We start from the raw sequence: 15,895 nt of genomic DNA, 5'->3' as shown, positions 1-15,895 counted from the left end.
GAAAACTTGCATTTGGCTCCTCTAGTTTCCTCCTGTAGTGTGGGGATGAGGAACTGGATCTGGCTGGAGGGCTGGACCCTGATTTCCTCCACCTCCCACTGGCAATATTTGGCAGGTGGGTGGAGTGCCAACCTGTCAATTACCTGACATCAGGTGACCTATTTCTGCACACACAATTTGAAGATAAAAAGACTGCCCTTTGCTGATCGCTGGGGTTTGTAGAGCACTGAGCAAGAGATTTGGTAGGTGTCATCTATCAGTTCAACAGTGCCTACATGCATCCTTTTAGCCCTGTAGCATCTTTACCTGCCTTCCGCCTGACATCATATGAAGTCAGACGCAGAGCAGGTGGGTGTGGCCTGGTCAAAACAGCAGGCCAAAAGGGGCAGGCCCAATACTTGAGCAGCAGTGATGAACCCCCACCCCCCTCATTACACTCCTACAAGTCACTGTCACCCACAGCCTCCTTTTCGCCAGGCTATGGAGGCAAGAATTTGCCCAGGGAAAGCTGAAGCATTGTTTTAGCCACAGGAAAACAGACTTCAGCTGAACTGCATTATAACAAGTTTCTATTTAACAAACTCTTACAGGCACCACTGAAAGGGACAATAGCTTACAAAAAACAAAACCCAGGAACACCAAGGTTATTTTTAATGAGAATGCAATATTAGGAATACTCCCCCCAATCTCATTGGCCCTGGTAAGGTTCAGGCTTGCGGTCTGGATTTTGTCACATTTTATCAAGACGTCTTTGCAGAGTGGCATCTGGTCACACTATTTCATCGGGGTAGATTAAATACTGTGACTTTATGCTGGGAGAATGACCAGAATATCAACATGGTATGCATAGGGGGTGGAAGGAAAGGGTGCAAGCTCTCCACAGAATGCAGACACACAATATAGCCATGAAAAAATTCAAAGGTCGTGTGCTTCCCGTTAGTAAAATGGAGAGGGTGGCAACCTGTGGTTGAGGCAATATGCCTTTGAATACCAGCTGCTGGGTATCACAGGTAGGGAGAGTGCTGCTGTTGCACTCAGGTCGTACCTGCGGGCTTCCCATGGACATCTGGATGGCCACTGTGAGAACAGAGCACAGGACTACAGTGGTGCCCCACAAGACGAATGCCTCGCAAGACGAAAAACCCGCTAGACGAAAGGGTTTTCTGTTTTTCGAGGCGCTTCGCAAGACGAATTTCCCTATGGGCTTGCTTTGCAAGACGAAAATGTCTTGCGAGTCTTGCGAGTTTTTTCCCTTCCCCCCCTTTTTCTAAGCCGCTAAGCCGCTAATAGCGCTAAGCCGCTAAGCCGCTAATAGGGATGCTTCGCAAGATGAAAAAACCGCTAGACGAAGAGACTCACGGAACGGATTATTTTCGTCTTGCAAAGCACCACTGTAGATGGGCATTTGTCCTGATCCAACAGGACTCTTCTGATGTTCCCTAGAGTGCGGGAACCACTCTGCCCATACAGTTTAGCACAGATTCTAACTAAAGCCACAATTTCCACATATTTGGATACGCATACATCCACTTATACCGATGCATTACCTGTGCAGATATACCAGTCAAAAGCAACCATTTCTGCTTCGCATCCGTACGGTAGTTGATGATCTGGCAGCCAGCGAGGCTAGAATGGCGATCAAACATCTTGACCGGCTGAGACTCCCCTTCCATGCTCCAGTGGTACACAGCGCTGTCGGTGACGAGCGCAACCGTGTTCAGAGAAATCCACTTCCAAAAGGTGACGTCGTCCGTCATGGTGTGAGCTTTCATTTTGCTTTTCATTTCAATATTAAAGATCTGGAGGGTCTTCCCAGCTAGGGACACAATTTACAGGGAAATTAGCTGAAGCAGCAGAAGAGCTGGAGGGCCAAGGTGAGGGCTTAAAACATCTGCACACACCACCTGACCCATCAGGAAGTTTCATGCACTGCATTTAGTTGTGAAAAATAATAATTCTCAGTGGGCTGCTGCTTTTTAAAATAAAAAACAGACACCAACATTTCTAAAGCCACATCTACTACTCTTACACACAACTTATTATTATAGAACCAATTGTTGAATTAATTGGTTATGGCTTCACAGCCGGGTATTGCAAACATGAGTCTCGTTTATACCGAAGTCGAGATGTTTTGATTCTCATGCTAGGTTAAACTCATCCTTAACCCAAGAGGCGGATTTTTTTAAAAAACTTCTCACTTGAGAGATAAAAAGTACACCACGGCATACAACGGGCAGTGCTACACACACATTTATGTCCGCACTGAGGACAAGTACAGGAGGAACACAAGACAGGTTTTCCACGTGAATAGGCAGTCACAAAGCGGACACTTTGTTAGGTCAGCTGCAAGTTTGGTTTTGATCGAACCAAAACCCTTAACAAAGTTTCTTTACTGTTGTGTACTGCAGATTATTTGGGTATGGGGGAAGATACGTGCACTACACACAGGGGTGGTGGGAGGGAGATGAGCTCACACAATGACAACCAGGCAGGCTTTGGCGGAGGGGGTGCTTCAAGTCTCAGGAGGAGTGGAAAAGGGGGGTGAATGTTCACATGTCAACGCTGGATCATGCCACCACCTCCGGCATTCTTACCACGAGTAAGGAATCAGTGCGGCACAGCTGACTTAAGTGCTGGTAATCTGAAGCAGGGCTGCTTGGGCCACCAAGCTCTCTGCGTGGTCTTTCCCACACCCACCCCGCAGGGCTGTTGGGAGGGCAACATTGGGAACTACCACATGGACATTGCCCTGAGTTCCTCGGGGCGGATGGGGATGAAGCAGCAATGCCTTCAGTTCCCAGCAACACGCTTAGCTGCAACCTCAGGTAGTGGAAACCAAGGGGGAAGGGCCTTCTCTGTGGTGGCACCTTTCCTATGGAATTGCCTCCCCTAAGAGCTCTGGAAAGCGCCCAGTGCCCACGATGCTTTTGGCACACTTGACATACCTGGGCCTTTCTGGTGTTTAAATGTTAATTCTTAACTGTGCCCTCTGGATTATCGGTTGCAGTTATTTATAGCAAGTGGTTTTACTGGTTAATAATAATAATATTAATTTTATTATTTATACTCTACCCAAGTGGCTGGACTTCCCCAGCCACTCTGGTTGTATCATATGGACCTGGACCAAGTTTTGAGATGGCTTGAAACAGGTGGCATATAACTAATTTTGTACTGTGCATATAAATAAAATAAGCAGTATACCATGGAATAGCTTCCATACATGTGGCTCTCAGACTAGTGCTGTTGTAAAGGTCCAACAGCTTAGGGATAGAACACCCACATTGCATGTCAAAGGTCCCAGGTTGAATCCTTGGCATCTCTAGATAGGGCCGGGAGAGACTCCTGCCTGAAACCCTGCAGAGCCACTGCCAGTTAGTGTTAGACAAAAAACTGACCAATGGGCTGCCTTGGTAGGAGGCAGCTTCCTACGTCCCGAATGTGTCAGGAAAGGGGAGGAGAGCAGGCAAAGAGCCACAGAGCAAGCTCTAGAAAGGGCCAAGGAAAGAGGCCTGTGGGACAGTGTGGAAGGAAGCCAATACATTTTTCCTTTGGGTACTAACCACTGCCAGGAGTATAGCTGACTATCAAGGTTGGGAAGTAGAGAGGAGAAGCTAGTGTAGCATTATCTCCCAGCCCAGCCATGACAACGCCGCAATTGTTTCACACCTCCCGCTCTGAGAACTAGAATTGCGCCAGGCAGAAAAGATTCATGGGTGTCATTAGAAGCAAAGACATTGGAGGGGGGCGTTATTCCATTTAAACAGCTAGGGGAGAAAGCTGTGTGTATTTCCCTCCTAAAGTTGTGTGTGTTTTGTTTTTTTTATTACACAATCCAGAGGAACACAAAAGCACAGAAGCTATGCAGGCCAGACTTTCAAAGCAATTAAAGAACTACGTTTCGGGGCTGAAGGATATGAGTCAACCATCCACCAAGGGTCACCCATTTGCTCTGAGCTGGGCTTGGGTTGATGGTTAGTCTTCAAGACAACAGGTTAGGCTTGTTTCCTTGGGGTTTTTTTTTTTAAAAAAAAAAGTGGCAAGGATGGGTGAGGGGACAGAACCAGGACTAGTTCAGTCAGTATTCCTTTCACTATGCAAACTTGGATTTAGAGATTGGGGTTGGTAATCCAAGATAACATCTATTGGACAGCCAGGCTACGGCTTCAGTTTCGCCCCACACGGAGCACATGAAAAGCAAAAAATAATACAGCCAGATATGGAATTGTAAGAGTCTCAGTCCTGTTTATAAAAAGCTTTATGCATATCCAAGTTTACTGCTTCCAAGCAAGCGCATCTCTACAGCTCCAAGTAAAGATGCTGCAGGTACAAGCATTTCGGGAATAAGGTTTTGCTTTTTGTTTTTTCAAAAAAAGAAAGAGGAGCTTTGAGAACAAGATTCCACAGCAGACAGAATATATAGGTCCTTGTCTACTCCTCCACCTTAATTATTCAGAGATGTGCCCCCGTTAAGCCTTTAAGCTGGTAAGCCTTTTGCATTCTCTTTTCATAAAACAGGACAAACACAAATACAATCTGAAACGGAGGTAACTCACCATCTGCACACACAAGAAAGCATTAGAAAGTGTGACAAAAATAGTGATACAACATTAAAGCCATCAGAAGAAAAAAAGAGGAAGCTATTGTAATGAGACAGTTGAGAGCTTACGTTTCTCCAGCAAATAAAAGAAATGAGGCAATACGCTGTCTTTTGGGGAGGGCAGATGAGCAGTGCTTTTTAAAAATAAAATTAAAAAAAACTTTGACCGTTTTGAGCAAAAGTGACTAGGCAGTTCGCATCCGGCACAAAGGCTTTTTCAAGTTGGGACTTGTAAACCTAGGTAAGTTATATTTACCAATTTCTTGTGTAACAAGGAGGATACTATAACATAGTTTTGCCCTGTCTTTGAAAACTATGCCTCAGGAGAGATGGAACGTGGAAAAAGGGCAAGGAAATTGGTGCACCCCGTTAGAAGGAGGAGGTGAAGGGCCACAGCTGAGTAGTAAATCATCAGCTTTGCCTGCAGAAGGTCCCAGCATCTACAGCTGGGCTGGAAAAGGCTCCCTGCCTGAAACCTTGGAAAACTGGCAGTAAGTCAGCATTGAGGATACTGACCTAGACAGACCAATGGTCTGACTTGACAGAAGGTAGCTTCCTATGTTCCTTATTAACTTGCTTAAGAGAACAAATGGGGTCCCTTTGCTAATATTCTTACTCTGATTTTTTAAAAAATGATTGCAAGGTTTTCTTTAAAAAATAAAAAGTGATAGTGACTCCTGGGTTTGAAAGACACACTAAGCCAAACCTTGGGCTTAGATCTGCTCATCACAAGAGCAAATGGGCCAAGGAAGCGCAAATCAGCTGCGAGCTCCTCTCCAGGAAGGAGCTCACATTTGCACATTCCTGGTGAGCGGTAGTCTGGCTTACCGTGTCATGCAAGCCAGGTCCACTCATGGTAACAACTGGACCCTGGATGAAATCACAAGGGTAATCACCACCAATAATGAGGTGGGATGCATTTTAACTATGCTATTCTCTTCCCTCTTATTTCCCAGTTGCTAATTATTGTAAGCTCTCTTCAAAACTTTGGTCTTACAGTGCTCTGGAAATGGACACAAGCACCGATCACGCCAGTTTTCCACATAACCACTAGCATAGGCACCATGGGAGATCAGGAATTCCAGACAGGCGAGCACATGAAATTCCTTTCCAGGAGAATGAGCAGGCTGGAGCAAATGGCAGTCTGTTCCTCCCTTTGTTAACCTTCCCAGTGTCTATCCTGGCTGTGGAGTAAGTGAAGCCCCTTTCTCCAACACTGACCCATGGTCAACCTTCTGGAAGCCATACCTCCAATTAGGTGCGATCAAAGGTGTGGTGAGAAATGCAGCTCTCAAGGCTGCCTTCCAAAAGACTACCCACTAGCTATTCTACTCAATTTTAAATCTTATAAGTTCATTATTCAACTCAGCATTTTTTTAAAAAAAAAGTTTAAGGGGGGCTTAAAACCTTTTGGAACAATGGCAGCTTACCAGGGGAACTGCAGAAGTGGCAGTAATTTAAACCCTCTTATTTTTAATGACAAACTGGGGGGTTCATAAATCAAACAAAAAACTTTCAGGGAGCTGGGGACAGCCCATGGGTTAGCCACTCTTGTTTAAATCATAAACAAGTTCCAGGGCTGTTCTATTACTTATCTCTCTTAAGTTGTTCTGGGAGCCCTTCTTTTGTTAAAAAGCAAAAAAGCCCTGTAAATAAACTAAGAAGCATGCAACTATTTTTTTTCTTTTTTACTGGCTAGAAACTTTGGGGGATTAGTAACAAGGCTCGTTTAGTTTAAACAGAGCTTTCAATGGAAGCCATACCGCAAACCAGCCTTATATTGGAAAAAGCCATCAAGGATTTCACTAGCTCATCAACCCTGCTAGTTTGCAATAAATACTGTATATGTTTAGTAACCCACAGCTTCTCATAGTTGTAAGAATAGAAAAAGTAGTAATGACAAAATAGTAAGGGCAACAAAAATCAGTACACCTTTTGAAACTTAAAACACGTTTCTAAAAAGCTCAACTCCAATTCAGAAATATGTTGAGAAAGATTTCCTGTACCTTTCAGGGCAATGACCTTGCTGGCAGGGTTCATGATTGCACTGTCAGCTGAAATTGGCCGGCGAATGGGATTGCTGGGGTCATTCATGTCAATGATGACCACCTGGGCCTGCTCTCCAACTTTCTCTCGTATGCAGATGAACTTGTCAGACTCCATGGTCAGAGTACTGAAACCAATGTTGGCCGGGTTAATGCCCAGGTTCTGGAGCTGGAAGACAAACACACAAGAGAGTTCAAAGTCATTCAATTATTCATAGTCCCTTTACAATAGCCAACATCTCATAAAAACTCAATAGGGTTTATAATACTCTGGGATTCCAAGCACTTCCATTTGGCCCATTACAGGGAGCCACTAAGAGCTCCATCCTGTATCCCCTTCAGACGTTGGCGAAAACTTCAGACGTTTATGGAATGTACCCCAAAGCCACCTATGGCAATGAATAGTCCATAGCAATATGTTGGGCTCTTTCAGACAGCCTTCCATTGTTACTGCAACTGCCACCCGTCCCAGTATGCAGGCACAGAAATGCCTCAACACTATAAAACCTAAAGCCATCAATGGAACTCACAATTTAAGTTAAAGTCATGGGTACCACTCCCTAACTCTTTTGCTTACTACACTGTACACCTGTTTATAGCAAAAGGAGCTTTGGTCAAAACAAGCACAAGCTACTGTAGGGGTAGCCAGTACGCTACCTGCAAGATGCTGGACCACAATTTGCATCACCCACAGAACGAAGATACCAGGTCGCTTCCAGAGGCTGACTACCACCAGCATATAACACCCTGCTTGCAAGATTTCACTGGCTGCCACCTGCAAATTCAGCTGTGCTGGTACTAACATATAAGTCCCTATTACAGCTCAGAGATACAAACATATTAAGTCCCTATTTTACAGCTGAAGACCAAGCTACTTAAGAGACCACCTTATTGCTTATGCACCCAGGAGATTTCTGTACAGGTAACTCGAAACTTAAGCACTTTTAACTTCTGTGATTACAGCTTTGCACAGGCAGGAATAAATAAATAAATAAATTGAGAGTGCAGAAAACCCACTCTCCATTTATTTTCCACCAGCACCATGTGCTTGCCTGGAGGAAGGAGAACTCTAGGACCCTGTCAAAGCCCTTGCGCCTCCTTCCTGAAGCTGGACAAGCAGCTCTCCGTTTTTGGAGGGGGCAGTTCCAGGGATTTGCTGGCTTTACACAAATTTGCTTATACCGTGTGACAGCCAAGAACCTAGTCCCCATGGAAGATGCAAGTTACTTGTAGTCTCCTGTAAGTTCCAAAAATCTCAGAAGCCCACTATGTAGTAACTCTTAGACTGTCTGCTCCTGTTATGCAGAATAGCATTCCTTTCAAGGTTCAAGGTGCCCAGTTATGCACTTTCCGGAAACAGATGTTCCAGCAGGCTTTCCCAGCTGGATAAAAGGGTCTTTGCCATGAGAGTCTATTTTGTTTTGGTTTTAATGTATCTGCTGCTTATTTGTGTTTTTAATGTGCATCACCCTAAGGTGGTTACACAGAAGGCAATCAGTGATAATAGTCATACAGTGGTGCCTCGCAAGACGAAATTAATCCGTTCCGTGAGGCTCTTCGTATAGCGGTTTTTTCGTCTTGCGAAGCAAGCCCATAGGGAAATTCGTTTTGCGAAGCGCCTCCAAAACGGAAAACCCTTTCGTCTAGCGGGTTTTCCGTCTTGCGAGGCGTTCGTCTTGCGGGGCACCACTGTAATTCCCCCTGACCAGTGACCCCCACTGATAGGGGCTGGTGGATGTTATAAGCAGAAGCATCTGGAGGGCACCATGTTGGCTAACCCAACCTTGTAAAGAATATCTGAACAGGCCTAGGGAACCTGGAGATGAAACTCTTACTTTTAAATTTGTTATTTTGAAATGTATGTACCTTGCCCTGGGAGCTTTTGGTGAAAGGTGGGTTATAAAACTGGTAAGTAACAAAATTCCTCAGCCATGACGCTCATTGTGTGATCTTGGGTCAGTCACCGCCTCACAGGGTTGTTGTGAGGATAAAATTAATGGTAGGAGAAACTATACAGCCCTTGGAGTGCAGCTAATAGGGTAGAAAATTGTTGGTTGGTTTTTTTTTTTAGAAAATGCACTGTTAGAAAGTTGAGCAATGGGAAAGGACATAATATTCGTCAGATCTAAAACCAAGGTTGAACCATAAACTTTCCCTAGGAAGCACATTAATGCACACAGCTCTTCAGACATGCTAAAAACCATAAATTAACCATTTCTTCATCTATTTAAGATCTGTAATCTCCTAACAAGTATTCCAATAAAAACAATTTCCAGGTAAAGTTAGCATTTAACCAATACCAAAAGAACTTTGATGTTTGTTGTACAGTGGTGCCCCACAAGACGAATGCCTCGCAAGACGAAAAACCCGCTAGACGAAAGGGTTTTCCGTTTTTGCGAGTCTTGCGAGTTTTTTCCCTTTCCCCCCTTTTTCTAAGCCACTAATAGCTGCTTAGCCGCTAATAGCGGCTAAGCCGCTAATCCGCTAATAGGGATGCTTCGCAAGACGAAAAAACCGCTAGACGAAGAGACTCGCGGAATGGATTATTTTCGTCTTGCAAGGCACCACTGTACTGAATGTCAAACACACCCCATATCTAGGACACAGGGGATGGAAGGGGGGGGGGAATTCCCAGAAAGCCCACATCACTAGGCAGAATATAAATCTAATCTGCCCATGGGCCCCTTTGGAGGTAGGGCTGGATACAAATTTAATAAGCAACACTAAAAATAAAATAATCCTATCTCCCCTTCTAAATACACAGCCACAAAAGAGGCTTTGCTGTGCTCCAGGGCACATTCCCCAGTTCAAATTGCATCCCTTATGTACTGTGCAGGTAAACCTGTAATCCAGTGCACACCTGGTCAGGAGCAACCTCCAACAAACACGAAGATGAAGAGGGTTTTATAGTGAAACGGCATCTAAAACAGTTACCTCCCAGCCCTAGCGCTGCCCAGATGTTTTAAACTTCAAACTCTCATCCTCCCTGACTATGGGCCATTGCTGGCTGGGGCTGATGGGAGTTGTTGGAAACCAACACCATCAGGTTGGGAGAAGGTTGGTCTAGACCAGGCATAGGCAACCTTCGGCCCTCCAGCTGTTTTGGCCTACAACTCCCATGATCCTTAGCTAACTGTGGTCAGGGATGATGGGAATTGTAGTCCAAAACATCTGCCTAAGCCTGGTCTAGACCATAGTGCTCCACTTCCACACACCAGAATACGACCAAACAGCCATTTCTATTCAGCTCATGAAAACAGCTGCCAGGTCCCAAGGTCTTAAGTTGACAGCAACCCAGTTTTTCTTCAAAGGCATGAACAAAGCATGCAAATTAGTGCCTAGAAAGCTAGGCCAACATGGAAGGGTTTTAAGGGAAGGCTGGATGCAGAAGTGGGCATTGCAGCAAAACTTGTTGAACAGCCAGAGGAAACGCTGCAGGGGTTACGACACTGAGGCCTCTTCTTCAGCGGGTACTAACTGATTCTCTGAGGGATGCGTTTGGCCATGATGTTTGCAGTAGTGTGTTGCACCAGCAATTAGCCCTATGGCAAGTGGGATTTGCAGGGAGAGCTAAAAAGGATTGCTCAACAGAAGCCTCATGTGCCTAATGCAAACTGGGCAATCACCCTGGCCAATTAGTTTGTTGATTTTTATTTGCCCAGGTCCCATCTACAAAGAATGCAGGGTCTCCAATTAGAGAGAAACAGAGCATTATGCACGTGAACGAGTTTCAAGGTCAGCACTGAACTGTAGGAATCTTAAAAAAAAAAAGTCTTGAAGCCCAATAAATGTGTTGTAGTTCAAGGCCGGCAAGATTGCAAAAGAAAGTTCTACAGAAGCTTCCTTCCTAGTTTTTCATTCCTGCAGGTAAATGTTTCTCCTGCATGGTTTTGGAATTGGGGGGTGGGGCACAATCATTCAGTGAAGCATGGTTGCTGTGGAACAAAACCAGGATAGGAAATATAATTGCTGGTCCTGCTCGCAGAGTGTTGAGAGCCCAAGGTACCTAGGAAAGTACCGTATTTTTTGCACCATAACACTCACTTTTTTCCTCCTAGAAAGTAAGGGGAAATGTCTGTGCGTGTTATGGAGGGAATGCCTACGGGTGGAATGCCTACGGATTTTCCTCCTCTAAAAACTATGTGCGTGTTATGGTCGGGTGCGTGTTATAGAGCGAAAAATACGGTAAATGGCGAGTCCCAAAAGGCCTTCTGCTCCAGGGTGTAAAAAGTGGCAGTACTGACACAATGCTATTCAAACGTAATTAAATCACCTCTGCAACAACAGGAACTAAGCACAAAGGCTTTGGGTGATTACTAAAATCAATGGAACTAACTTGCATATTACTTATTGCACTTATCTCACCTTTCCTTCGATGAGCTTAAGAGGGCATACATGGTTCTCTTCCTCCCCATTTTCTTCTCACAACAATTCTGAGATGTGGGTTAGGCTGAGAGGCTGTGATTCGCCCAAGGTCACCCAGTGAGTTTTATGGCGGAGAAGGGATTTGAACCCCGGGCTCCCAGGTCCTAATCCAACACTCTATCCACTATGCCACACTGACTCTTGGTCGCATGCATTAATTTCAATGGGCCAAACTTAGTTGAATGCCACCCTTAAACTCTTAATAATAATAATAATAATAATAATTTTTATACCCCAGCCACTCTGGGCAGCTTCCAACCAAATATTAAAAACAATACAGCATCAAACATTAAAAACTTCGCTAAACAGGGCCGCCTTCAGTTGTCTTTTAAAAGTAAAATAGTTGCTTATTGCCTTGACATCTGCTGGGAGGGCGTTCCAGAGGGCAGGCGCCACTACCGAGAAGGCCCTCTGGCTGGTTCCCTATAACCTCACTTCACGCAGTGAGGGAACTGCCAGAAAGGCCCTGGGTGCTGGACCTCAGTGTCCAGGCTGGACGATGGGGGTGGAGACACTCCTTCAGGTATACAGGACCAAGGCCGTTTAGGGTTTTAAAGGTCAGCACCAACACTTTGAATTGTGCTCGGAAACGTACTGGGAGCCAATGAAGATCTTTCAGGACCAGTGTTATATGGTCTCGGCGGCCACTCCCAGACAATAAGAAGTTTTCCCACTGCATCCAATGTATGTGTAACCTAACACAAACACACACCCTCTAACATGGACTGCTTCCCCAACAGGTAAGCCCATGTGGAAATGGTCCCCTGAAAGTAGGAATGCATTTATTCCCCAACTTTTTCTCCAAGGAGCTCAAAGTGGCATACATGATTCTCCTCATTTAATCCTCACAACAATTCTTTGAGGTACGTTAGTTGAGAGGGAGTGACTGGCCCATGGCCATCCACTCAGTTCTATGGCTGAGTGGGGATTTGAACCCTGGTTTCCCAAATCCTGCTCCAGCACTCCAACCACTACTCCAAGCTGAAGAGACCAAGTTAACACTAACAACATTGCACAAGGGATGGGCAGAGCTCAAGCAAAGCCATTTAAGCAGCAATTACAAAGCAAACCGCATTTTCCTGTTTCGACTTGATTTTCACTTCTGCAGAGCGTTACAGGGAAATTTAAGGAGGCTGTGTGTGTTTCACACACAACTACGCTTCGTTTTCAAAAGCAACATGTTTGAGTCGCACTGTTAGGTCTTATAACGGAGGGAATGAGTCAAATCCCTGTTTAACCAGCTGGGAAGCTCACGGGTAACCCTGAGCAAGTCACTCTCTGCCCTCTCTACCTCAGGAGTTCTAGAGAGGATGCATATATACTTAACATTTGTATAGTACACACAAGGATCCAAAGAATTAAAAATGCTTCAAGAGCCCTGGAAAGTAAATTAGTATTATCCCCATAATACAGATGTGGCACCCCTCTGAATGCCAGCTGCTGGGAAACACAAGCTTGTGCACTTCTCATTAGGGCACCTATCTGACCACTGTGAGACCGGGGTGGTGGATGAGATGTGCTTTTGGCTTGATCCAACAGGCTCTTACGTTCTTAGATGGGAAGCCATACTCTTGGCCTCAGACCCCTGAAGGCAGGATTGGGGAACTCTTGGTCCTCCAGATGCTGCTGAACCCATCAGCCCTCACAAGCATGGCCAGTGGCCAGGAATGATGGGAGCTGCAGCCCAGCAACTTCTGATGGGCCAAAGGTTCCACACACCTGCGCTAAAGCCACCTGGGTGCACAGCGTTTGAAACTCCCATTGTTCCAGGCGCATTTTGCGACAGGGAATTTCATTAGCGTGAACAGTTTCTGAGCTCTGGGTGCAGTACTGCACCTAAGATTTCAGATTAAAACTGCAGAGTGGATGGAAAGGAGGACCTTTTTCTGCCTCCCCACTTCCAGCTACTCTCTGAAGACTGAAGAGACGAGACCCTCTTAAGAATATCAGGGCTAGGACTAGACCATGTGAAAAATGAACATAATATTTTAGCTGCAGTTCGTTCATTTTCAGCTATGTATTCTTGTTGCACCCATAACCTAGGTTTAAGGTGCCACAGCTCCTAGCATTCATATCTCAATTTCTGCCTAGGTACCTACCCTATGGTAAAAGGTAAAGGTAAAGGTAAAGGTACCCCTGCCCATACGGGCCAGTCTTGACAGACTCTGGGGTTGTGCGCCCATCTCACTTAAGAGGCCAGGGGCCAGCGCTGTCCGGAGACACTTCCGGGTCACGTGGCCAGCGTGACATTGCTGCTCTGGCGAGCCAGAGCCGCACACGGAAACGCCGTTTACCTTCCCGCTGGTAAGCGGTCCCTATTTATCTACTTGCACCCGGAGGTGCTTTCGAACTGCTAGGTTGGCAGGCGCTGGGACCGAGCAGCGGGAGCGCACCCCGCCGCAGGGATTCGAACCGCCGACCTTTCGATCGGCAAGTCCTAGGCGCTGAGGCTTTAACCCACAGCGCCACCTGCGTCCCTTTACCCTATGGTAGAGGCGGTAATTCAAACCAGATTTGTACTTCAGTCTTAGTCACTACAGCAGGCTAGCTCTTGAGCAATGGATCAGACTGCCCCAGCCTGATGTCCTCTAGGTGCTGTTGGGACTTCAACTCTCATAAGCTCCAGCCAGCATGGCCAATGATCAGGGGTGACAAGAGCTGGAGGAGCCCTACAGCAGCTGGAGTGCAGCTGGGTATGGAGAAAGCGAATGAAGACCATTCTGAGCTCCTTGGGAGGAAATGAGAGACAGCCATGTTTAACCAGCAAGAGAGCCTAGAACAGTTAGCTCCTCTTTTTTTTTGAAAGGACAGCTCTTCTGCGGAGCTCTTCCCAAGGACTCTGTGCACTTTCAGTTCCTCACTTGTGCAACAGTGTAGTAAACTACCAAGAAAGAATGATTCATTCACAACAGCCAGATAAGGGGGGGGGGGGGGGGCAAAAGACTGGAAGCAAGAGTTTTGCAAGAGCCAGCCATTTTCACAGACACCTTCAGAAGTATAAAAGTTCTCTCTTCTGCTCCTGAAGGTTAGCTCTTGGGGGCGGGGGGGGGGGGGGGAGCAGATGCTTTTCACAATCTTCACAATCGTTCCTGTGAAAACCTCATGGAACATCAAGAGGGTGTGAATTCCTTGTGTGCCGCCCTGCCTTATTATCAGTGACATTTCATCCGCCACAATAAAGGCTCCACCTTTCCAATTCTGCTGTGTCCTTCCTTGTAGCCTCCGATAAAGACAGGGTGTGCCACTCCTGTGCTTCTCTTCTGTAATGGCTGCAGAGTTAGGTTGTGGAGCCGTAGGAGTCCCATGCGAGGCTACACACCCAAGACCCCCACGCCCCACAAAGCTGTCCTGTTACTTTCCTCCTTACAACAGATACAGGGAACCTCAGGGCCAGAGGGCCGAATTCGGCCCTCTACGCTTCTCTATGTGGCCCTCAAGGACTCTCCCCCCATGTCATATCCCCTCATCAGGCCTACACCACCCCAGTCGTACTCTGCATCTGCATCCTCCAGGATGACTACAGTTCTGTGGCTTGAATGTGTCCTTGAACTGTGGCAATGCTTCCTGCTTGCCTGTATGGAGGACAGGGAGCGGTGTGTAACTGTGTGTATGGGGTGTCAACATCTCTGGCTTTTGCCTAGCTGGAATGCTACCCACTGTGCAAAGGTAAGAGCCTCAATTACCGTACTTTTAGCCCCATCCATTTTGTCTCCAGTGCCACTTCTACCCTTTAGAAGATTTTCTAAGGAGAATTGGGGCCCCCAAACTGTAAAAGGTCCCCCAACCTCTGCTCTACCACAATGCACACATTTCTAAGGCTTACCGGGTTGAAATTTCTCCCTAGATGTACGTGGGTAGGCCCTAGCACAGAAATGGCAATAGCTCAATTCTGTCCAATGGTGACTGTTCTATTCAAAGCTACACCACATAAAACTTTGTTGGGTTTATACTGCAGTACAAACAGCTGTTTAACAAAACAAGAGCTGTATTTGTTCTGCTATCTGGGGGAGAAATTCAAGAACATTCATTGCCTCTGGCGTGGAAGTATGGTTTTTATATAGAACAAGGACTATCGTGGGGGGGGGGGAGCAAATATACGGCAATGACAAGACAAATCCATCTCAGATCTGCATCACAGGGATAATCATCTGCTGTGCTTCAAGGATATCAAGCCCATTATCAGCTTTTTAATAGTCCGGTTGTTTCCTGTGCAGGAGCACCATATCTCTGAAGCAGGTCACCTATAACAGGGGCAGGTGCTAAAAGCTGCATCAGAAAACACATCCGAGTGAGAGGGAAGGTCAAAGTGAATGCGACTTACATGCCACATTTGCTGTGGTTTTGTATCTGCTAGGTTGAAAGATGAAAGGCAGATTTACTGCATTGATATAGTGTTCGTCTCCCATGGTCAAGGCAGCACACATGGTGTGTCTCCCTCCAGCCAAGTCTCACAACCTGTAAGGTAGGCGAGGCTGACGGACAGAAGACACCTAGTCATCCAGTGCGCCTCACAGCCAGGTGAGGATTTGATCCCAGATTTTCCGTGCCCCCAGTCCAACGCCCGACCAGAAGACTCCTTCCCAGCCTCTAACTCTACACCACCTTTTCCTCAGTTCACGCAGCAATTCTCGTCAGCCCCCAAATTAAGACCGCTGCAACATTTTAAACAGTTTCATTCCGATTGCTCATTTCACGTCTTTATGTAAACCGCTTTAGAGGTTTAGATTGTTCTGTTATTAGAGCAATTTATACACCACCTTTCACTTCAAGTATATATATACTGAGGCGGGTTCACAAACAAACAAAAGCTGACTGCAATACAACAATA

General features: G+C 46.0%; 1 protein-coding gene across 2 annotated transcripts in view; it reads right to left on the bottom strand.

Annotated features, from left to right (window-relative positions):
- The window catches only part of CLTC (clathrin heavy chain), an 80,533-nt gene that overhangs the window by 46,729 nt on the left and 17,909 nt on the right, over positions 1-15,895 (bottom strand). For both annotated transcript variants that reach the window (XM_079955365.1, XM_079955366.1), the window contains exons 2-3: positions 6,604-6,811; positions 1,548-1,816 (exon numbers count right to left, since the gene is read on the bottom strand). In XM_079955365.1, coding sequence (XP_079811491.1) covers positions 1,548-1,816; positions 6,604-6,811 — 477 coding nt within the window. The remainder of the gene's footprint in view (positions 1-1,547; positions 1,817-6,603; positions 6,812-15,895) is intronic.

The sequence above is a fragment of the Podarcis cretensis genome, assembly GCF_951804945.1.
Source record: "Podarcis cretensis genome assembly, chromosome: 15".
In the NCBI taxonomy this organism is placed as follows: domain Eukaryota; kingdom Metazoa; phylum Chordata; class Lepidosauria; order Squamata; family Lacertidae; genus Podarcis; species Podarcis cretensis.
The sequence above is the reverse complement of the archived record's forward strand: the minus strand, read 5'-3'. Positions and strand labels throughout refer to the sequence as shown.